The 25742-nt window shown below is 44.6% G+C and overlaps 1 protein-coding gene across 1 annotated transcript in view; it reads left to right on the plus strand.

Moving 5' to 3' along the window:
- LOC141109954 (free fatty acid receptor 2-like) overlaps positions 1-12787 on the plus strand; it is a 61849-nt gene extending 49062 nt beyond the window's left edge. Inside the window, exon 2 of the mRNA XM_073601208.1 lies at positions 11253-12787. Coding sequence (XP_073457309.1) covers positions 11269-12237 — 969 coding nt within the window. The 5' untranslated portion in view covers positions 11253-11268 and the 3' untranslated portion in view covers positions 12238-12787. The remainder of the gene's footprint in view (positions 1-11252) is intronic.
- Positions 12788-25742: the final 12955 nt, after the last annotated feature.

The following is a 25742-nucleotide window of genomic DNA, read 5'->3' on the forward strand; positions in this document are numbered from 1 at the left end:
GGAGGAACTCAACCCTACAGAACACCTTTTATTTATTTTAGGTACTTATATAGTGCTGTCAATTTACGCAGCACTTTACATACATATTGTACAGTCACATCAGTCCCTACCCTCAAGGAGCTTACAATCTAAGGTCCCTAACTCACATTCATACTAGGGCCAATTTAGAAATTCTCTAGAGATGTTTAACAAGCTGTCTTTATTAGTCCTTTAGGAGATGAGCTGGAGACACTGAGAATTCTGCCTTCAGATCTTAATTGTTTCTTCCATACATAAACATAAATAAGTAGCCCATCCATCATCTTCCATCATGGATGGACGAACGGCCCTATTTCCTATCAGTAATAAAATTTCCTCCAGAGGATGTGACTTCTTAATCTTTTGTGTCACCCTGATACTCCTAAAGAGGAATTATAATCGATATTCAGTAACCACATATTGTGCGCCGCTATCATTACCTCAATGCCACTTTCACAGATTGCCATTTTTGCTGTACCTTATTTTCATTACTGTATTATATGTACAGGCTTGTAGATCCTCACGTGGCTGTCTGCAAGTTCTCAGCATCCTTGATTAGCAAGTCCTTCCATGAAATCTCGAAAATCGATTGTTTTTGATCAGTCAGATCTCAATGTGTTCAGTTAGTCAGACCTCACTATATTCAGCCAGTCAGACCTCACTATATTCAGCCAGTCAGACCTCACTATATTCAGCCAGTCAGACCTCACTATATTCAGCCAGTCAGACCTCACTATATTCAACTAGTCAGACCTCACTATATTCAGCAAGTCAGACCTCACTATATTCAGCCAGTTAGACCTCACTATATTCAGCCAGTCAGACCTCACTATATTCAACTAGTCAGACCTCACTATATTCAACTAGTCAGACCTCACTATATTCAGCAAGTCAGACCTCACTATATTCAACTAGTCAGACCTCACTATATTCAACTAGTCAGACCTCACTATATTCAGCAAGTCAGACCTCACTATATTCAACTAGTCAGACCTCACTATATTCAACTAGTCAGACCTCACTATATTCAGCAAGTCAGACCTCACTATATTCAGCCAGTCAGACCTCACTATATTCAACTAGTCAGACCTCACTATATTCAGCAAGTCAGACCTCACTATATTCAACTAGTCAGACCTCACTATATTCAGCAAGTCAGACCTCACTATATTCAGCCAGTCAGGCCTCACTATATTCAGCCAGTCAGACCTCACTATATTCAGCCAGTCAGACATCACTATATTCAGCAAGTCAGACCTCGCTATATTCAGCCAGTCACAATTCACTATCTTCAGTCAGACCTCGCTATATTCAGCCAGTCAGACCTCGCTATATTCAGCCAGTCACAATTCACTATCTTCAGTCAGACCTCGCTATATTCAGCCAGTCAGACCTCGCTATATTCAGCCAGTCAGACCTCACTATACTCAGCCAGTCAGACCTCACTATATTCAGTCAGTCACAATTCACTATCTTCAGTCAGACCTCACTATCTTCAGTCAGACCTCACTATATTCAGTCAGACCTCACTATCTTCAGTCAGACCTCACTATATTCAGTCAGACCTCACTATATTCAGTCAGTCAGACCTCACTATTGTCAAATAGTCACACCTCAATGTCTTTAGTCAGTCAGACCTCACTATTTTCAGTCAGTCACAATTCACTATCTTCAGTCACTCAGACCTCAATTTCTTCAGTCAGTCAGACCTCACTATATTCCATCAGTCAGACCTCATAGCTTCAACCAGTCAGTCAAACCTCAATGTCTTCAATCAGTCAGACCTCACTATATTCAGTCAGTCACAATTTACTATCTTCAGTCAGTCAGACATCACTATCTCCAGTCAATCAGATGTTACTACCTGTAGTCAGACTCCAATGTCTGCAGTCACTCAGACCTCACTATTTTCATTCAGTCAGACCTCACTGTCTTCAGTCACTCAGACCTCACTACGTTGAGTCAGTCAGACCTCACCATCTTCAGTCAGTCAGACCTCACTATCTTCACTTAGACCTCAATATCCTCAGTCAGTCAGACCTCACCGTCTTCAGTCAGTCAGACCTCACTATCCTCAATCAATCAGACCTCACTGTCATCAGTCAGTCAGACCTCAATGGTCTTGCATTGACAGAGGAACAGTAGAGTGCTATTACTGCACAGCAGTGTAAAAAAAGGAAGAAAAGCTTGCAGGCTAAAATGAGCAAAAATGTCTGCCAGAGCATATAGTACAGCTAGAGTTGCCACCTCATCCCTTTAAACCCGAACACATATTAATTACACAGGATCTGTGGCTGATTTAGGTGGTAATTAAACTCACTCTGTGCTTTATCGGCATTAAATTAGCCTCAGAACCTGTGTAATTCATATGTGTTTGGGTTTAAAGGGATGAGGTGGCAACTCTAAGTACAGCTCAAACAAATGTAGCAAGGTCCTAGGCCTCCTTTGATCCAATAAGAACCTCCAGGGCCGGGGATAGCTGACATCCTGTATGTGGTGGGTTGTGAGGGATGGTCGGTGTAGAGTAGTTAAAGTTATTGGATGCCAGACACTTCTTGAATGCAAAAGAAAGTTTATTTCTCTTAACAAACTTATTGGGGGGGGGGGGGTTAGGGCCAGGACACCCTTAGGTAGTTACAAGATTAATCGGCAGACTCAGAGACTTCAACGGGTGGACAGCCATGCAGGGAAAGGCATCCGGCAAGACGCCACATCTGCATGTGTAGGAATGCTGTCTCCTATGGCAACAGTCTTTAACAGTTCCTAACACAAAGCTTAACAGCTCCTTCACTTCCACTACAATCACTCCTTGTAGTTCTTCAGCCCACTGAGCTCCCGGTCTCTCACTAGATCCTCTGATTCACTGCCACTGAATCCATTGAGCTCCTTCAATCTTCACGGTGGTATCTTCCTCAAGTGTCACCCCCAGCTTTCTGCTGGGTCCCTAGCTTGGCACTCCAGATACCTCTCAAGCTTCACCCCCACTGGCCTGCTCGGTGCCTGGCTTGACACACAAGGCTGCTCTGCAAGCGTCACCTCCGCTGGCTTGATACCCACTGAAGTTTCCAGATTCTTCACCATCCCCGGTTGCCCGGTTGGTGAGAATACTGCTCCAGGACTTGCTTCAGTTACTCGCTGTGGTCCCTGGTAATAAGGCGGATAGTCCCTTACTGGGACTTACTTCCCCTCTACCTTCGACCACGACAGGTTCTCCGGCCGGCAGAACCGTCACTTTTGGTTGGACTGCAAGCCGCAATCCCAACCCTGCAATGTTCTCTTGCTTCTGGATAGGCCCTCATACAGCCTAACAGCCAGATGTGCCCGGGATAGGCCCTATCTCCGGCCTAGCAGCCCGGGCAATTCGCCACAGCCATCCAGGTGGCACAGAACCCCGATCACCTGACTCCACCCAAATATATAAGTTCTCCAAGCAGGCCAAGGGATCCAAGAAAACCCCTGCCCATTGGCAAGCCTGCTGATCTCACAGGTTTTGCTAATCTGACAGAACACCGCTGCTTTTAGGATTCAACATCAAAACAGTGTAACGGATTTAAAAATACTGCATTTTACTATATAAGCTCAGTTTACTGGTAAAAATAGGTGAGAAATGCAAGACTTTGGTGGGTGTAAAAAGATGTCCCCTTGCCGCCTTCTGACTGTAGGCTTAGTGCGGACGAGTGCGGGGTGTACCAAGATGGCCGAGACAGAACGTCACTTCCGTTGCATTTTCTGATGGGTAGCGGCTTTCTGATAGAACACCGGCCTCTCTGGAATACCTTTATTGAAATATGGTTCAGGAAAAGCAAACCAGACCGCGTGAACGGAATTCCGTCGGAGTTCCATCGGAGAAACCTTCGGAGTTTATTCCGACGGCAAAACCGGTCGTGTGTACGCGGCATTACACTTTTATTATAATACTATTTACCCCCCTAATATTGGAAGGGGACTTCCAACCGCAGCAGATCTAATTTTTAATATCTTGTCATAGGTGTGCGCAGCCTAATGCATTAGGGTGTGCACCCTTAAGCTCAAACGTACATGCATGTGTATGTATCTACATATATATGACCCCGGCACATTGATCTCCCTGCTGGCACAGTGAAAGAGAAAGGGATAAACACTTCTCTCATGGCAGAGCTGGTAAGAGGGAGATCTTTCCCATGTTCCTGTTGCTACACAGAACAATAACACTAATGCGCATGGCGGGATTAGGGTGTGCCTGGGCACACCCGGCACACCCTGTGCGCACGCCTATGTATCTTGTAACAAATACGCACTATTTTTTTATTTTTGCGCCGGTGACACACTTTTTCTTTAAAACTGCTAATATGTTTTGGCGACTTTAGCCTTGATCACGGCGCATACAGTACTTTTTAGTTCCAGTGTGCCCGATCCTACACAGCCCTTTCCATGAAAAGTGAAGGGGGTGTATGGGTGGTACTGGGCACTCCAGGGGCTATGGATGTACTTTGCTGGCACACTCTGTAATAACAAAGGCATGCCCGAGGGCCCCACGGTGCCTTGTTTCCTGCAACAGTGCTGTTTTATATCGTTTCCTGCGACCAAAGGCTCAGTCTAATATTTATAAATATATATATATATACAATGCACTGTATGCAGACGGGGCCTCTCATTTTATGTAATGAGAATTCACACAATAACACCATATCCGGAGACCATTTATGTTTAAAGTGGATTATAACCTTAAATGAATTACATTTTGTTTGCTTAAACACTGTATATCATAAACCACTGACATTGTCTAAATAAAATACCGCTTTCACCTTTTTTTTTTTTTCTCTGTTACAACTCAATGTTGCTAATCTGCTGCAGCCTCTGTACAGCCATTTCCAGCAATTTCCTGTTTTATAGGCAATCCAGCAATGTCTACATGGCATTTCTCAGGGTAGGATTGCCGATGGTGGCAACAATGGACCATCTCCACGCAATGTGTGGTAAAACAACCACTTGTATTCTCCATCAAATGCCAGTGTAACAGGGTGACAGCGCAGGAATACAATTAAGAAACAGGGACAAAGCGTTGTCACTCTATAACAGGAAGAGCCTGAATAAGGACCTTCATGGCAGGATCAACTGATATTATTTTTATAAAAGTGTTTATATTGAAAATGACTAATTTTATACATTATATGAGATTTTAGTGATTGGATTTGCATGAACTTCAGGCAGATATAAAAGACTCAAATTAATGCAGCTTTTTGTTTATTAATACATCATTAAATGTATGTTTTTAATGCAAGCAGTGTAAGTTCATGAATTTGACTTGGTATCAGCCTCTTGCAGTCTCTGTACAGCAGAGCTCAGACTGAAAGAAGGAGAAGCAGCATAAGGATCTAATCAGTAGTGCTGCATTTCAAGGAGTGGGCTGATAGGAAATGAGGGCAGAGTGACAGAGAGAAAAGCTTATCAGTGTGCCGCTTCTCCTTTCACTCTCCAATCACAAGCTGGGGGACGGGCAAGACCTGTAAGAAGGGCCCCCTTACAATGATGGTCATTGGGAAAAGGACCCCCTCTCATTGGGTGTCACTGGCAAAAGGGCCTCCTTACAGTTGTGGGTATTGGCAGAAGGATCCCCCCTACAATGGCTGCCATTGGCAGAAGGACTCCCTTACAGTGGTGTTCGATAACAGGACTCCGTACATTGATGTCAATGGCATAAGGGCCCCTTACAATGGTGGTCATTGACAGAAGAGCCCCATTGCATTGGTGGTCATTGGCAGAAGAGCCCCATTACATTGGTGGTCATTGGCAGAAGGGCCACCTTACAACGGTGGTCATTGGGAAATGGAGCCCCTCACATTGGGGGTCACTGGCGGGTGGGCTCGCTTACAGTTGTGGGTATTGGCAGAAGGACCCCTCCTACAAGGGTTGCTGTTGGCAGAAGGGCTCCCTCACAATTGTGTTCAGTGACAGAAGGACTCCTTACATTGATGTCAATGGCATCAGGGCCCCTTGCAATGGTAGTCATTGGCAGAAGGGCCTCATTACATTGGTGGTCAGTGAGAAAAATGCCCCCCTTACATTGGTGATCGTTGGCAGAAGGCCCTCTTACAGTGGTAGTCACTGGCAGGAAGGCCCTCTTGCAGTAGTGGTCATTGGAAGAAGGCCCACTTACATTGGTGTTCATTGGCAGAAGGGCTCCCTTACATTGGTGGTCATTGGCAGAAGGACCCCCTCTTACAATGGTTGTCATTGGCAGAAGGGCTCCCTTACAGTGGGGGTCAATGACAGAAGGACCCCTTACATCGATGTCAATGGCATAAGGGCCCCCATTACAATGGTGATCCTTAGCAGACGGGCCATATTACAATGGTGGTCTGTGGGAAAATGCCCCACTTACATTGGTGATCATTGGTAGAAGGGTCCCTTTACAGTGGAGGTCAGTGGCAGGAAGGCCCTTTACCTTGGTGGTCATTAGCAGGAAGGCCCTTTACCGTGGTGGTCATTAGCAGGAAGGCCCTCTTACAATGGATGTCATTGGAAGAAGGGCGCCCTTACAATGGTGGTCATTGCCAAAAGGCCCCTTACATTGGTGATCGTTGGCAGAAGGCCCTCTTACAGTGGTAGTCACTGGCAGGAAGGCCCTCTTGCAGTAGTGGTCATTGGAAGAAGGCCCACTTACATTGGTGTTCATTGGCAGAAGGGCTCCCTTACATTGGTGGTCATTGGCAGAAGGACCCCCTCTTACAATGGTTGTCATTGGCAGAAGGGCTCCCTTACAGTGGGGGTCAATGACAGAAGGACCCCTTACATCGATGTCAATGGCATAAGGGCCCCCATTACAATGGTGATCCTTAGCAGACGGGCCATATTACAATGGTGGTCTGTGGGAAAATGCCCCACTTACATTGGTGATCATTGGTAGAAGGGTCCCTTTACAGTGGAGGTCAGTGGCAGGAAGGCCCTTTACCTTGGTGGTCATTAGCAGGAAGGCCCTTTACCGTGGTGGTCATTAGCAGGAAGGCCCTCTTACAATGGATGTCATTGGAAGAAGGGCGCCCTTACAATGGTGGTCATTGCCAAAAGGCCCCTCTACATTGGTGATCATTGGCAGAAGGACCCCCCTTACAATGATTATCATTGGCAGAAGGATTCCCCTGCAATGGTAGTCAATGACAAAAGGATGCTTACATTGATGTCAATGGCCTAAGGGCCCCCTCACAATGGTGGTCGTTGGCAGAAGGGCCCCATTACATTGGTGGTCAGTGGGAAAAATGTCCCCTTTACATTGGCGATCATTGGCAGAAGGGCCCCATTACAGCCATTACAGTGGTGGTCATTGGCAGAAGGTCCCCCTTACAGTGGTGTTCATTGGCAGAAGGGCCCCCTTACAGTGGTGGTCATTGGCAGAAGGGCCCCCTTACAGTGGTGGTCATTGGCAGAAGGGCCCCATTACATCAGTGGGAAGAACACCCCCCCCCCTACAGATAGCTGAAAAGGTCATTGGTGTTGGTGGTTATGTATCTGGGAGGCAGAAATAACTAATTTCTCAAGGAACCCCCTAGCAACCTCTGAAGGAACCCCGTTGGAGAAAGGCTGGCTTAGATATCATGTTGCAGGTCCCATCATTTACTTTTGTAGGGTGTGAGTACTGTCAAAATTACACAAGTTGCCCCAACAATAGCAGTGTGCGTTCTCTTCACCGGAAAAAAATAATTTGGCTTGTGAGAAATTCAACATAAAGTTTTCAGAATATAATACTGGCACGAATACGTACAAGAGCCTGCCAACCGTTCCAAATGTGAAAGCACAGAGTAAGCAATGGGACATTTTTACTGTAGATTGTAGAATTCCAGAACACAATTCAGATTTCAGACGAATACACAAAGAGCGGAATCATCCAGCGGAAGAGAATCTCCACCGAGAATGCTTATTACTTATTCTAATGAGCCTCCCGGGACTTAGCCTTGTTTACACAGTTCAGTTCATTGTGTGCTTTCACTATCGCTATTTCTGTGAACATCCTGAGAAGTTCGACTGAGGATCCATGAGATTAAAGGGGACCTGTTCTGACAGAAGTATCTGCACTGGCAATGATAACTTTGCTAGCTCTCTGTCATGCTCATCTTCTAGCATTAGGGAGTCAGTAACCTGGAAGACATGTGTAGCCACCAGGGCAGCCGATAAGGCAGTACAGCCAACCCTCCTGTACTGGGCCCGAGCCTAATCAGTTCAAAAAGGGGGCACAGGCATCCGACCAGCAGGAGGACTGGCTTCACTGCCTTATTGCTGATACTTATGACTCTTGTGGATCCCCCCCCCCGCCAACCCTTCTTTCTCCCTCCAGCTGCGTTGCAGGGGGACCGGTTTTTAAATCTACGCCCCCCTTCCACGTGCTGTCTGGGACCCTCTATGTGCCCCCCTTCCCTAAAGCACTTCTGGTTTCCCTCCTCTCCAGGCACACAGGGGATCGGTTTTAGGAGGGAGAGTGGGGAGGGGACCGGTATATATACCATATTTACCGGCCCCTTCTTTTCCTGAAGGAACACAGTAAGCAATCAGTACTGATCGCTCTTGTGTCCATTCATCACTGAAGCATTGATGAATCTGTGTCCTTGGTCCATTTCTCTGTCTCAAATGTGAGACATCAGGGGTCAGTTTAGACCCATATTTCACCAAAGGCCCCCAAAAGGGCACTAAAAAAAAAATCCTAAAAAAAAATATGATTTCTAACAGCAGCCCTGGTAGCCACCAATGTTGAAATCTCCAACCTCCATGTTTATTCCAGGCCACCAGCAGTATGGAGACATACTGTATCTATGCTGCTGTTTCTGACATGTTTCCATCCTGTCATGGTGATTCAACAAATTCACTACCTAAGGGGCCTCTGACCCAGAACAAATATGCAGCATTGGGGTCCTGACTTCCCCAGTTGAATTCTTCCAGGTCAACAAGGAGTAGAGGAACCAGAGGATCAGAATGACAGCCACGCACATACTGTAGCATCATCTCCATAACAGTTTTCAGTGAAGAAATTTCATAAAAATTGGACTGTATACAATATGGCCATCACTGAGGAGGAACCACTAGATGAAGGTGCACTTTATTAAAGGAAGGTTGTGTAAGACTCATTGGCTTGGGGGCTACGTACATAACACGAACATCCTTCCCTACTTGAGTGGCTTCCCTTTGAGCAAATCTTGTATATTCTGAGGAAGGAAGCCACAAAACTTGTGAAGATCCTTGACGGTTCCAAAAATATTTTCAAAACCGCACATCAAAAATGATCATGTTATATAAACCTACAGCAAAGATGGCGAGCTAGTATATAAGAGCACACTTCTCATAATAAAATAACTGCTTGTACCTTATCCATTTCCACTGTTATGATTCATATTTCCTCCCACATATTCCCAATTTGTTAGTATATCTAGTAGTAGTTAATCTAAATTAACTGGACTTGTTCTGTAAGGTTTGTAGCTTCTTCAAATCACTTCTTCGGTTCTATTGAGTCTCAGGAACCCCAACATTTATATCCACATAGGTAACACTAATGCCTTAATCCAATCTCCAAGGCATATATCAAGTCACAATCAACAGGGCTGTCATGTTGAAGACATTTCGTAACTTCTCCAAGCCACATTTTCAGTTCTAATGAGTGTCGGGAATATACCCCAACATTTATATCCACATAGGTAACGCTGATACCTTAATCCAATCTCCAAGGCATATATCAAGCCATATGTTGATTGTCCAAGAACAGGACTACTATAGTTATTAGTAGTTAGTCACAATCAACAGGACTTGTTCTGTCATGTTGAAGACATTTCGTAACTCCTCCAAGGCTCATCTTCAGTTCTAATGAGCGTTGGGAATATACCCCAACATTTATATCTACAGAGGTAGCATAGACACCTTCATCCAATCAATATGGGATATGTCAAGGTAGATGTTGATTGTCCAAGAACAGGATGGGAAGTCATCTAATCCCATCCTTGGTGTCCAAGGCAAATGTTCATTACTGTCCATGAACGCTTATTACTGCAGGTGATAAACTGATCTTTTCCTTGTGGTAGTTAAAGCCATGTAGACTTAAGCCATCTATAAATGATCAAAATTCGGCCCATTCAGCAGGGACCGGACAAATTTATATCCATGTATGGGCAGGGAGGTTGTACAGAAGTCAATCTACTGATCAACTTCTGTACAACCGCCCAGTCAGATTTTTCTCGCTCGAAAAGCGCTGATCCATAATTTATTATGGTGGGGATATTTCCCCACTGTCAGAATACAATAGCTCAGCTGGGAGGATTCCCCCATCCACCTCGAATGTAAAGATGGGGGAATCTAGTAATTTTTTTTCCTTCAACCCACTGGTTGAATAAAGAAAAAACAAAGGACTAAGCTATGGACTTCCTTAGGAACCAAAGGAAGCTAGGCAATGACAATGGTGGCAAATAATCAGATTATGACTCTAGGTTGGTGCCTGGGCTAAATATCCTCTCCTCATGGTTAGGTGGATCAGTGGTCCAATGGCTCAGATGATAGAGATCAAAAAATGTTGAAAGAAGAGAGAAGGACTGGACATATTAGGCACACACGTTATGTATGTTTTTAAGTGTTTGCTTTGGGAGTGAACCTTTTTTTATCAATAAATAAGCATTTTTACACTATGAGAGGATCCCTCTTCTCTTTTCTTTCGGACTTTGGATCTCTATCATCTGAGCCATTGGACCACTGATCCACCTAATCACGAGGAGATGATATTCAACCCAGGCACCAACGTAGTGGTGTTTTTTTTTTTTTATATGAGCACGTGGTGACATGGCATTACCGGGGGCATTTTTCTGGTATCAAGACACAAGCATCTTCTTCACTTTTACAAGGATGGACACTGTCGTTAATAACATTTTTGAATATATTACTTTGGACTGAGCACTTATTAATCTACTGGATTGAACACTCAATTTATATTTCACATTAATTAGTATTAATTATGTTTATTTCTGCAAGCACTGCTGTCTAGCATGAAAATATTTTGTGTTATTTGCAATTAAGTTTACTGATTTGAGATAGTTGCTGCACAGTAGGTGGTATATTGGCACAAGTGCTTATTTTTTATATAATGACTATGGTGGGAATGAAGGGGAGAACTTGGTTTTTAGGCTACTGTGAAAAACATTTGGTGGGCATCTTGGGCCATTCTTGAAATAACTTTGACAACATGTGTTTTAACCTTGCTAATCAAATTAACTGTCTGTTTTTATCCCTAGAGGACATGAAGACACAATGGCACCACTACCGGAAGAGAAATATTTATACCTAGCTATATATATTATAACTCTTCTGACAGGCTTTCCAGCCAACCTTCTTGCACTCCATGCCTTCATTCGTAAACTGCGTGTTAAGGCCACGCCGAACGCAATCCTTCTCTTCAACCTGACGATATCAGACCTGTCATTCTTGGTTTTCTTGCCTTTCAAGGTAACAGAAATCTTACAAGGCCAATGGACAATGCCTTCATTCCTCTGCCCACTCAGTGGACTATTCTATTTCAGCACCATCTACTCCAGCACCTTGTTCCTCACAGCTGTCAGTGTAGAACGGTACCTTGGTGTAGCCTTTCCCCTCCAGTACAAACTCTACCGCAAGCCTAGCTATGCAGCCGCAGTCAGTGGTTTTCTGTGGATCTGCTCGTTTGCTCATTGTAGCATCGTCTATGTCACCGAGTACCACCAGGCTTCCAATGCCAGCAACAAACTCATCTGCTATGACAACTTCACGAAAGAGCAGATGGAAGTTCTGCTCCCGTTCCGTCTTGAGTTGGGACTCCTCTTGTTCTGCTTGCCTTTTCTCATCACCTGTTTCTGTTATGGAAGTTTCATCAAGATCCTCATATCTTCTACGCACATCCACCGTGAGAAGAAGCAACGAGCCATTGGGCTGGTCCTTACCACCCTGAGTGTGTTTGCTGTGTGTTTTGCCCCCTACAACGTCTCTCATGTGGTGGGATTTTTTCAGAAGAAGAACCTCAAGTGGAGAGAGAAGGCCTTGCTTCTGAGCACGTTTAATGCTAGCTTGGACCCCGTCATCTTCTACTTCTCCTCCACCGCTGTCCAGAACTCATGCAAGTGCTGCTTGATTAAACTAAACATTTGCCACCCTAGACCAGCTCCACATAAAATCATGAACCAGCAGAGCATTCAAATGGGAAAACCACAAATTTCTGACAGCCAGATATATAGTTCCAAAGATTAACCTTTAACTTATTTATTTGTTTAGTGATGTTGACATGCATTTATCTACCTTTCGGAGAGTTACATTGTAACACTGCTATGTTTACAGTGCCTATTGCCATTGGAAGCGGTGGCTCCTAAATTGTCTAGGAACATGGTAACTTCTTCTTGGGTCATGCATATTTTCAAATGGGCATGGCAGGGCACATGATGGGTTATTAGCCTCGTATTTAGCTATGACCAAAAACCATGTCTGTACCAGTTGATATGTTTGAATTTTCTTTGTGTGAGTTTTCACCTGGGTGTTTTGGGGTTCCCTCAACAATACAAAAAGTCTAGTGGATTTATTAGCATCTAAACTCAGTGGCCTTGGAGTATGTGTGATTGTGGCAGTGACAGTAAACTGTCCTAGGGGAAGGACTATATATGTTGGTGCTCTAGGAACATGCAAAATAAAAAAATAAATATGCTTATGTAACTAAGGAAACAACTGTCAGAATTTTAAATCGTAGTTTTTTTTTGTGTTCGTGTCTACCTTATAGTAGATGTAAACCCTAATTAAATGGCATTCATTTTGCGAAAGCATATTGTATTACAAATAATTGCATTGTTTATTAAATTACTTGTTTTCATCTTTTTTTCCATCCATTTCTTATTCATGTCCAAAATGTTCACCTCACTTTCCTTATAGGAACGTCTCTTCTTCTTAATATGTTGGAAGATTGTTGAGTCCAACCTGCAGAGTTTTCCCTCCTATATTGGGCCAAGCCATGAATTGTGGAAACAGAACGGGGGGGGGGGTCTGGGCTTAAAAAACTTTCACACCTCCTGTCATGTTCTTGGAAATCAACATTTGCCTTGACACATTACATGACCCTACAATGATTGGATTAAGGTGACTGAGTTACCCATGAGGCTTTAATTCTCAAGGATGTTCCTGACATTCATTGGATCCAAAGACGGCCCTTGGGTTGGCAGCAAAACGTCTTCAACAATCCAGAACAAGATCAGTTGACCATGACTAATTACTATTAGCAATACTATGACTAAATTGAATGTGTTACCTTTACAGACATACAACATATTGTCAAAAGTATTGTGATGCCTGCCTTTATACACACATGAACTTTAAAGACAGTCTTAGTCCGTAGGGTTTAATATTGAGTTGGCCCACCCTTTACAGCTATAACAGCTTCAACTCTTCTGGGAAGGCTGTCCACAAGGTTTAGGAGTGTGTCTATGGGAATTGTAGACCATTCTTCCAGAAGTGCATTTGTGAGGTCAGGCACTGATGTTGGACGAGAAGGCTTGGCTCGCAGTCTCCGCTCTAATTCATCCCAAAGGTGTTCTATCGGGTTGATATCAGGACTGTGCAGGCCAGTCAAGTTCCTCCACACCATACTCACTTATCCATGTCTTTATGGACCTTGCTTTGTGCACTGGTGCACAGTCATGTTGGAACAGGATGGGGCCTTCCCCAAACAGTTCCCACAAAGTTGGGAGCATGACATTTTCCAAAATGTCTTGGTATGCTGATGTTTTAAGAGTTCCCTTCACTGGAACTAAGGTGAAAAGTCCAACCCCAGAAAAACAACCCCACACCATAATCCCCCCTCCACCAAATGATTTGGACCTGTGCATAACGCAAGGTTCATAAAGACAAGGATGAGCGAGTTTGGTGTGGAGAAACTTGACTGGCCTGCACTGAGTCCTGACCTCAACCTGATAAATCACACTTGGGATGAATTAGAGCGGAGAATGCTAAACAGGCCTTCTTGTTCAACATCAGTGCCTGACCTTACAAATGCTTTCTGGAAGAATGGTCAAACATTCCCATAGACACACTCCTAAACCTTGTGGACAGCCTTCCCAGAAGAGTTGAAGATAATATAGCTGCAAAGGGTGGGCCAACTCAATAATAAACCCTACAGACTAAGACTGGGATGCCATTAAAGTTAATTCCATGTGCGTGTAAAGGCAGGTGTCCCAAAACTTCTGGCAATATAGTATATATTTACCAAGGCTTGTATATTGAGTCAGTGTCACACCACCAAGTATATTGGGTTGATGTTCTGGTTAACGGTCAGATTAAATGTTAAAGAAGCTGTGACGGGAGGGCCTGTGGAACTCAGAATCTCTTGTTAAGTAGGGGATGCCCTTATTTCAGCTCCCCATACATCTCTTATGTCTAAGTCACCCTGTGCCATACTGGCACAGGGTGAGTGAGAAAATATATCTTGGACTACTTAAAATGGGACAGTAATATTTGTCCACAATATCTCCCAGGATGTATGTAGAGACTATTCTTGGTTTGATTGATTCTGAACTCAACATGTTAATTGAGTGACCTGATCACATTGTCCTCTATACAATGTAGGAGACTGGCTGACACCTATTGGAGCTTCTGCTATTGTGAGAAAATGTCCTGTGGTTGTACTTATGATAATTAACTCTGTTACTGTGTGAAGCTCGGTGCCCACAAGTCTGTGTCCTACAGGTCATGTCTCTGAGTCATCTGGTCTGGGTAAATGATTTAGTAAACTAGCTCATGTTAATTATGTTAATTAGGTTACATTTGTATTGTTAGAGTAATATGAGCAGGAGGGGGGAACCTCATCTTCTCCTGTATATAAGACTGTATTCTGGTTCATATAAAGTTAGTCCATGTTAGCATCTAAGCAAATGTCGCCTTGTTTTGTGCTCAGAGCGGTTGGAATATCTGATATCTGTAACCAGACTACAAGGAAGTGGTATACTGACCTAAGCACTCAAGCAGAGTGTGGGACGTTCCATGACAGAAGCATTTTGTGTGAGCGAAAAATAGTGTCAAAGCCCTCATCTTCCTTCAGGGATGGTCATCCCAATTTGACGTAAATAGCTGCTTTTATGCCTCTTGTGGACCAGCTGTCATCTTAGGTCCACTAAGGCCTGATTCACACTTATGCAGGTTGCAGTTTGCATATTGCAGGTGCGCTTTGCGTTTTTCAATACATGCTTTTCATCCATTGAAGTCTATGGAACAAAAAAACAGAAAAAAGTCCCTGGCCCTTTCCATAAAATGCACAGATGTGAACTACTTCCATATGAAACCATGTTAAATGGACTGTAGTGTGCTTCTGCAAAACTGAAAACGCACTAAAAAATGCATAGGTGTGAACCAGGCCTAAGTGCGCCTCACTATCCTGAATGCAATGTCCCTTCTTCCTAATGTGTAGGGTGACTGCTGAGTCCAACCTGAAGAGTTTGCCCTCCTATATTGGGCCAAGCCATGAATTCTGGAAATAGAACAGGGTGGCTTCACAAAATTTTCACCTCCCGTCACATTCTTGGATATCAACATCTGCCTTGACAGTTTACATGACCCCACAATGATTGTATTAAGGTGATTGAATTACCTTTGAGGCTTTAACTCTTGGGAATGATCCTGACACTCATTAGAACCGAGAAAGTCCCTTGGATTAGCAATAAAACCTCCTAAACAATCCAGAACAAGTTCAATTGACCATGATTAACTAATATTAGCTATACTATGACTTTGACAAATGAGAACATTCACAGACATATCGCTAACAAGGCTTGTATATTGAGTCAGTGTCTCAGCGCCAATTATATTGGGTTAATGTTCTGGTTAACGGTCAATATAGATGTTGAAGAAGCTTTTTGTGTGAGCGCAAGATAGTGTCAAAGCCTCCTTCTTTCTTCAGAGATCATCATATCAGTTTGACGTAAATAGCTGCTTTTATGCCTCTTGTGAACCAGTTGTCCTCTTAGGTCCACTAATTGCACCTCACTATCCTTAAGAAATGTCCCGTCTTTTTAATGTGTAGGAAGGTTGTTGAGTGCAATCTGTAGAGTTTGCCCTCCAATATTGGGCCAAACTATGAATTATGGAATTAGAATTGGTGTTGCTTAACAAACTTTCACACCTCCTGTCACGTTCTTGCATATGAACATCTGCCTTGACACATTACATGACCCTACAATGATATAAATAAGGTGATTGAGTTACCTTTGAGGTTTTAACTCTTGGGAATGATCCTGACACTCATTAGAACCGAGAAAGTCACTTGGATTAGCAATAAAACCTTTTCAACAATCCAGAACAAGTTCAATTGACCATAATTAACTAATATTAGCTATACTATGACTTTAATAAATGAGAACATTCACAGACATATCGCTAAGAAGGCTTGTATATTGAGTCAGTGTCTCACCGCCAATTATATTGGGTTAATATTCTGGTTAACGGTCAATATAGATGTTGAAGAAGCATTTTGTGTGAGCGCAAGATAGTGTCAAAGCCTCCTTCTTTCTTCAGGGATCGTCATCCCAGTTTGACATAAGTGCACCTCACCATCCTTAAAGGAATGTCCCGTCTTTTTAATGTGTAGGAAGGTTGTTGAGTCCAACCTGCAGAGTTTGCCCTCCTATATTGGGCCAAGCCATGAATTGTGGAAATAGAATTGGTGTTGCTTAACAAACTTTCACACCTCCTGTCACGTTCTTGGAAATCAACATCTGCCTTCACACATGAGATGACCCTACAACGATTGGATTAAGGTGATTGAGTTACCTTTGAGGCTTTAACTCTTTGGGTTGTTCCTGACACTCATCAGAAACAAGAAGTCGCCTGGATTAGCAACAAAACCTCTTCAACAATCTAGAACAAGTCCATTTGACCATGACTAATATTAGCCATACTATGACTTGGGATGAATGAGAACATTCACAGACGTATCTCTACCAAGGCTTGTATATTGAGTCAATGTCACGCCGCCAATTATATTGGGTTGATGTTCTGGTTAACGATCAATAAAGCCTTAACCTTATAAGACACGATCTTGGGTTAGAGCAGAAATGGCTTCCATAATGATACCCTCGTCTTAAACAGCTCATCTGTCACGCATCTGCAAAACAGGTAAAGCACAATATAATCAAATTCTCCGGCCAGTACAGGCACATTGGCTTGGTGTCTCTTTCCTGATTGGCTTTTAACGCGACGCTACAGAATAAAATGGTTTATCTCAGCCGGTATCGGGTTATTTTTGGAAAAAAATCAAAAGAGAACAGCTAGGAATTCTAATGCGAGAGACTAAAAATTTGATTTTCAATTCTGAGTTTTGATTCAGTTATAAGGTTTTAAGACGAGTGTTCCCGGTCTTAATTAGCATTGGACATCTGGCAAGAACAAAGAACCGCAGACGGATTTATGACATATTATCTTTATAGCTTACATCAAAACTGCCCAATTTTATGACATTCCTCCAAAATAGTAAAACAATGGAAAGGCGGCTCCAGACATACAGCTATTTAGGCTTTATTATTATATCTAATAACAGTATATAAAGTAACACGAGAGTTATACAGATCCACAGTACAAGCTCTGCCCCGCCTCCTTTTTTGATACCCCTCCCCTTACATGTGCACCTCCCTGATTCAAACACTACAATAATTTTCAGCTCGAAATATTTGTTGGAATATATATTTTTTTTCCTATGGATATGGAGCTGAACATTTTGACAAATTTTTGCAACTAATAAAATTTAAAGTGTGTGTTATACACTTATCACATCTGCAAAAAACAAAACAAAAAAAACTTTATGAAACAAAAAAAAAAAAAAAAACTTTATGAAGCAAAAAAAAAATGAATGTTTTCAGTCTGAAAAGTAAAGAGGTAACTCAACTTTAGTGGGAAAAATAGCAATTTGCGACAGTCAAATTGTAATTGAATGTTATTAAAAATTCCCTTTCCTTTTCGATCTGCAGTGCTGTAAATTTCTGTAAAATTCAATATGGCCACCTGGAGGTGCTCTGTACACACATAGTGTACAGAACACCCCCCCCAGAAATGTAATTTCTTGCTTGTGATTGGCTCACTGATTGTCCCAGGAGTCTGCACTAAGATACAATTCAGGTTTTGAGCATCCCCTGCAACAAAAATAGCATTTTTTTGGTGAAATACTCCCAAAGGGAAATCACGTCCAAAAGGGATGCAGACCCTGCAACTTTCCTCATTAGAGCCCTGCAGGTGCAGCAGCTGATTGATTATATAATTATAAAATCACTTCCATACAGATTTGCTTTGCACATGGACACAGACAATCAAACGGGGGATTCTTTTTCTTAACAAAAGTGGAGTTATTCTTTAAAGCTTAAGTTTAACCACTTCCGGACCGCCGCATGCTGATATACGTCCTGACTTTGAAGAGGGATATCTTAGTTATGGCAGCAGCTAGCTGCCATAACCACCGGTATCTTCTTCTTCAGCGGGCGGTCCGGTTTCCGATAATAGTGGTCTCTGCGGCAGATTCGACGCAAGATCACTTTTATTGGCGGCGGGAGAGGGGCCCCTCCCCTCCCGCCGCTCTCCGGTGCCCTCCGCTGCCCTCCGCTGCTTACCGGAGCCATAGGTAGCGGCGGAGAGATCCTTGTCCTTGCTGGGTATGGAGACGAGTGAGGGGAAGATGGCCCCCCACCCTTCTCCATATCATTGCAGGGCGGAAGCAACGTCAAAACGTCACTTCCGCCCATAGCTCTTAAAGGGCCATTTTTTTTTTTGCTTGCGTGCAGAAGCGAATGCATACGTGAGTAGCGCCCGCATATGAAAACGCTGTTCAAACCACACATGTGAGGTGTCGCCGCGATCGGTAGAGCGAGAGCAATAATTCATAATTCTAGGTCTAGACCTCCTTTGTAACATAAAACATGCAACCTGTAGATTTTTTTAAACGTCGCCTATGGAGATTTTTAAGGGTAAAAGTTTGTCGCCATTCCACGAGCGGGGCGCAATTTTGAAGCGTGACATGTTGGGTATCAATTTACTCGGCGTAACATTATCTTTCACAATATAAAAAAAAAATTGGGCTAACTTTACTGTTGTCGTATTTTTTAATTAAAAAAAATGGTATTTTTCCCAAAAAAAGTGCGCTTGTAGGACCGCTGCGCAAATACGGTGTGACAGAAAGTATTGCAACGACCGCCATTTTATTCTCTAGGGTGTTAGAAAAAAAAATGTATAATGTTTGGGGGTTCTAAGTAATTTTCTAGCAAAAAAAAAAAACCTGTTTTTAACTTGTAAACAACAAATCTCAGAAAGAGGCCCGGTCCTTAAGTGGTTAATCTGCTTATAATTTGCCTCTCCTGGTTCCTTCCTTCACGTTTTATCACATACTTATTTTAGACCTAGTGATGTCCTCTATGCTCCTCTGTGCAATGCAGGCATATCACGGCTGATGGGAGGGGCCGGCAGGGTGCTATATATAGCTTCTCTAACCAGTTGCGGACCGCCCACCGTAGATTTACTGTGGCGGCGCGGCCGCTTTGCGCCAGATCACGTACCTAGTATGTGATCTGGCACTTCCGGGTCTGGGGCGTGCGCACACACGCCACCGGCGACCCGCTCCCACTGTGATTGGACACAGTGGGAGCCAATCAGCGGGCCCGCCAATCATTCAGGAGAAAGGCAGAGTGGCAGTTTCCCTATGTAAATAAGGCAGATCGCCGTTCTGTGAAAAGGGGTATGTGCTGATCCTGTGTTCCTGCTAAGCAGGAACACGGATCTTTACATTCCCCCAGTCAAAGCACCTCCCCCCACAGTTAGTAATCACTCCTAGGGAACACATTTAACTCTTTGATCGCCCCTGATGTTAACGCCTTCCCTGCCAGTGTCATTAGTACAGTGACAGTGCATATGTTTTAGCACTGATCACTGTATCTGTGTCACTGGTCCCCAAAAAAGTGTCAGTTAGGTGTCCGATTTGTCTGCTGCAATGTCGCATTCCTGCTATAAGTCGCTAATCGCCGCCATTACTAGTAAAAAAATAAAAAAATATCCCATAGTTTGTAGACGCTATACCTTTTGCGCAAACCAATCAATATGCGCTTATTGGGATTTTTTTTTACCAACAACATGTAGCAGAATACATATTGGCCCAAATTGAGGAAGAAATTCGATTTTTTACATTTTTTATTGGGAATGTCTTATAGCAGAAAATAAAAAATATTGCTTGTTTTTTTTTTTAAATTGTTGCTCTTTTTTTGTATATAGAGCAAAAAAAAGAAACGGCAGAGGTGATCAAATACCGCCAAAAGAAAGCTCTATTTGTGGGGAAAAAAAGGACGTCAATTTTATTTGGGTACAGAGTCGCGCGACCGCGCAATTGTCAGTTAAAGTAAAGCAGTGCCGTATCGCAAAAAAAAAGGCCTGGTCATTAGGGGGGGGGTAAACCTTTCTGGAGCTGAAGTGGTTAAAGTGACATAATCACTAGCTTAAGGTTGGATTTTGCTCAACCAAAACATTGGATACATTTACAGCTGGAAATTGCACGTTGCCAAATATTCGGTGTCCTCCACATCTGATTGATTGTTTGAGCACAACAGACGTCACATGTCCATCGAGATCCATGAATTGTCCCCAAAAAACATTATTGTGATGTGCGATTGGAACCGCTGAATGGAATCCTGGACGGCTGTGATGTCACACATGGGGAATGATGACGTCATCAAAATGATTTTTCAGAAAATCTGTAAGGTTGCAAATGACATCATTAAAATCTAACTTACAGGGAGGTATAAAAAGACGCCAAACAATGCAGCTCTGTATTGTGTTTTAATGAAGTTCTAGCAGTTTAAAGCGGTAATTAATCCAAAAGCAAACATTTATTATATTCTAGCCTACCAATTCTTAGATGTGACGGCTGCATTCGTTTTCTTTTTTAGGCTTTCTGTCTTTTGTTTTCATCTGGTGATCCAGCCAGCAAGTCTGCTGTTTTTCAAAAGCACAAGGACTCCAGCAGAATGAATCAGTTACAGAGATGAGACAAACCATTTACCACTGGCAGGGGTGCTTACAATGATCAGCGTCTATTTATTTATATATATATATAACCTTTATCACAAAAGGAAAAAAAAAACTGTTTGCTATAACTGATTATACAGTATTACCGATTAGTAATACCTATACTGGTATTGGTGCCGATACCAAGCATTTGCATGAGTATCGGTACTCGCACAAATGCTCCCGATAACGAAACCAATACTTTGCGGTGCAATTTGCGTCAATATAAAATGAATGAGTGCAAAACGCACTGCAAAGAATTGCATGCCGTTTGAACAGTAACGCGGTGCGAATCGCATGCGGTTTCCCCCACCACTCTTGTGTGTATAAAAAGGGAAAAGCGCCATCTAGTGGGTAGTTTATTAAAAGTGTTAGAACTCACAGTACATATCCGGCCAAATGCTAAATCTCCTAAGGCAACAATCTTGAACAGTTCCTAACAAAGATGACAATGAACTTTTTCACTTCCTCTACAATCTCCTCTTGTGGGTCTTCACTCAACTGAGCTCCCAGTCTCTCTCACTAGACTTGCTGATCCACTGCAACCGGATCTCCTGAGCTCTTCCAATCTCCTTACTATCGTCCTCAAGTGTCACCCCCACGTTCCTGCTGGGTCCCTGGCTTGGCATTCAGGATACTCCTTAAGGCCCCTTTCACACTGGGGCGGTGGGGGCGTCGGCGGTACAACAGCGCTATTTTAGCGCTGCTGTACCGTCGTTCTTGTAGCTGTATTCGGCCGATAGCGGTGCGGTTTTAACCCCCGCTGGCGGCCGAAAAAGGGTTAGAATCCCTCGTACAGCGCGGCTATAGCCGCGGTATTACCGCGGTATAGCCGCGCTGTCCCATTGATTTCAATGGGCAGGAGCGGTTTAGGAGCGGTGAATACACCGCTCCTTCACCGCTCCAAAAAAGCGGTTTGCAGGACTTTTTTCACCGCCCTGCCTGCGCACCGCTTCAGTGTGAAAGCCCTCGGGCTTTCACACTGAACAAACAGCGGAGGCTGTTTTGGGTCGGTTTGCAGGCGGTATTTTTAGCGCAATAACGCCTGCAAACCGCCCCAGTGTGAAAGGGGTCTAAGTGTCACCTCCGCTGGCTGCGTCCCTGGCTTGACACCTGCTGAAGTTTCCCGATTCTTCACCGTCCCCGGTTGGTGAGAATGTTGCTCCGGTGCTTGCTTCAGTTAATCACTGTGGTCCCCGGTAATAAAGCGGATGGTCCCTCTCTGGCAACAGCTTCCCCTCTACCTCCAACCATGACCGGTTCAGGCAGAACCCTCACTTCTGGTTGGACTGCAAGCCGCAATCCCAACCCTACGCTGCTCTCTTGCTTCTGGATAGGCCCTCAGACAGCCTAGCAGCCAGACGTGCCCAGGATAGGCCCTATCTCCGGCCTAGCAGCCTTGGCAATACAACACACATCCACCCAGACAGCCGTCCAGGTAGGGTTGCCACCTGTCCGGGATTCACCCGCACAGTTAGGGTTTGGAATCATGCGTCACAGTTTCAGACTGTCTGAGACCCGGACACATTATTCAGACTGGACAATGGCTTCCCAGCAGGGTTGCTGGCTGCAGTTGTCTAAGCTGAGAGTGTCTGTTACACTCTCTTTCACACTGCCCAAAGCCAACACTAACAACCCCACCCCCCAACACACAGATGGGAGAGGAGAGAGGGCTGAATCTGCACCTCTTCCTCCCACCCCTACCCCTCTGTGTCTGTCCACACTCCAATCCCTGGCGCTGTGCCTCAGAAAAGGAAAGTGGGGGCCGGAAATATGAAGTCGAGCAGCCTCAGATACATTTGGATGAGAGGTGCTGACTGCCAAGGGGTGAGTGAGCTCACCATCCATCCCTGTCTGTGATTGAAGTCTCCCCCCTTCTCTCTCCTGCCTCTGAGTGAGTACACTAAGGCAAATCAGGGTTCTCAGAGCACCCCTTACATCAGAGTTCCCCTTTACATCAGAGGCCACAGTGTTTCCCCTTACATCAGAGTCCTCTCCGTACATCAGAGTTCTCAGTGTTCCCCCTTAGATCAGGGTTACCAGAGCATCCCTTATGTTAGAGTCCCCAGAGTTCTCCCTTACATCAGAGTCTGCAGAGTCCCCCCTTACAGTGAAAAGAAACTCTGCGAGTTCAGAAAAAAAGGGGAACGCTTGTTATTACCTTCATATGATTAGAAATGTTATTGAATATCAAAATATATGTATATTTTATACTATATAAAAAATGCTGTGCGCCGCTAAAGTGTTTTTTTGGGTTTGACTTGAAGAAAATGTGGCAACTCTACGTCCAGGTGGCACAGAGCCCCAATCACCTGACCTCACCCAAATAAATAGGCTCTCCCGGCAGGCCAAGGGACCCAATTAGATTCCTGCCCATTGGCTGAGACACCCTATCTATTCCTAATCTGTCCTTGCAATGCCCTTGGTCCTATCTAATGTCACCAGATACCCTGCCATCTAGTGACAGAAGAGAGAAGTGCAGCAATTCCAGAATTAGGGTGGAATCAATTGATCCCTATACAATTGGCCAAGGCAAACTGTACCTGGCAGGTAAATTTACTAGCAACCCTGCCTAAACATCAGGGTGCTACAGTACTTAAAGAGAAGATCCAGCCCCTCCCACAAAAAAATTAAAAGTCAGCAGCTACAAATACTGTAGCTGCTGACTTTTAATATAAGGACACTTACCTGTCCTGGAATCCAGTGATGTTTCCATCAGCTCTTGGCTGCTGCTGCCGCCATTGCCTGTAGGGAAAACCGTCAGTGAAGTATTGTGGCTTCACACCCAGTTACCTACTGCGCATGCGCTGCACTTTGTGAATGGCGGCAGAGGAAGAAGGAGGGAGGGCGAACTTCCGGGGGACCTCGCCGTATCTCGCTATGACCAGGTCTCCCGGAAGTGGGGACAGGTATCTGTCAAAACCAGGTACCCCCTCCGCCGTCAAGGTGCCAAATGTGGCAACAGGGGAGGGGGGGGGGGATAAGCAGATAAGCAGAGCTTCCCCTTTTGGGTGGAGCTCCGCTTTAATGTAAGTTCTAACATTTTTTTAAATAAACTGCCCACTAGATGGCACTTTTCCTTCTCTATACAGACACACAGGAATGGTGGGGGAAATTGCATGTGATTATTTGCAGTGCGTTTTGCGAATTTTTTTTTTGTATTTACGCAAATTGCACCGCAACATATCGGTACTCGTATTTGGCGATACAAAACGGTATCGGTGCAACCCTAATATGGAGGTATGGAGGTAATATGGAGGTATGGAGGTAATATTGAGGTATGGTATTTCTTTACCAGCTCAGTTCTATGCTCAGGGTGGAGACCTCCCCCCCCATCACCGAATAAAAGAGGGGAGCTCTCCAGATTCTGCTCACCTACTGACCAGAAGCCATGGAGACCCTGCTCCAGTGGCGGTGCGTCCATAAGGGTGCACGGCAGGGGTGTTGCTAGGTCTACAAAAGATCTGGGGCTAGAGCAGTAATATACGTGTCTTTGTATATATATCCCCAGAGAGCCCCCCACTTACATCAGGGTCCCCAGAGAGCCCCCTTACATCAGGGTCCCCAGAGAGTCCCCCCTTACATCAGGGTCCCCAGAGATCCTCCTCCTTACATCAGAGTCCTCAGAGAGCCTCCCCCTTTCATCAGGGTACCCAGAGGGCCCCCCACTTACATCAGAGTTCCCAGAGAGCCCCCCTTACATTAGGGTCCCCAGAGAGCCTCCCCCTTAAATCTGGGTCCTTAGAGTGCATCTGCCTTAAAATCAGGGACCCCAGAGAGCTTCTCCCTTGCATCAGGGTCCCCAGAGAGCCCCCCACTTACATAAGGGTCCCCAAAGAGCCTCCCCTCCCCTTTGGGGACCCCTGCAGAGACTCTGGGCTATTGGCCCCAGATTCGGGGCTATAGCCCCAAAAGCCACCCCCTAGCGACGCCCCTGGTGCACGGGCGCCGCCCCATCTCTCCAGCCACCCCTCTAGCACCAATAGATAGATTCATGAATTGCATGAATCTATCTATGGCCGCCGCTGCCGCCCCCTATCCAGGCGCCCGCGCCCACCTGAATTACAGCTGCACGGAAAGGGGGGGGGGGATTTTGAAGCACCTGATTAGAGCCATAGGCTCTGATAGGCATCAAAAAAGGTGACCTGCGAGCGGCATGCTGGGCGCTCGCAGGTCATTCGGCTGTGTTAGAAAAGCGAATGAATATTCACTTTCCTAACACTAAACCGCCTCTCCGCCAATCAGGTGCTCGGATCAGTTACCCGTCACCTGATTGGCTGAAATGACAGGCACTGTGATTGGACGCCTATCAGATGTCCAATCATAGCAGAGGACGGGAAGAGAGGACGGGAGAAGACATCGAGGAGCTGTCCCACCGCCACCGAGTCGGGGTAAGTACAGACGGCGGGTGGGGGGCACACTGGCAACATTTGACACGGCACAGTGGCTGCATTTTATATGGCACAGTAGCTGCATTTGATGGGCACAGTGGCTGCATTCGATGGGGCACAGTGGCTGCGTTGGATGGCACAGTGGCAGCAATTGATGGGCACAGTGGATGTGATTGATGGCACAGTGAGGCTGCAATTGATGTTTTTTTTTCAGAATTTTTCAGTTTGTTTGGAGTTCTATAAATACATGGATTAGGTTGGTGGAGAGCGAGTACTTACACATGTACCAGACTCATTGGC

Source organism: Aquarana catesbeiana, linkage group LG10 (assembly GCF_042186555.1).
Source record: "Aquarana catesbeiana isolate 2022-GZ linkage group LG10, ASM4218655v1, whole genome shotgun sequence".
NCBI classification, from domain to species: Eukaryota; Metazoa; Chordata; class Amphibia; order Anura; family Ranidae; genus Aquarana; species Aquarana catesbeiana.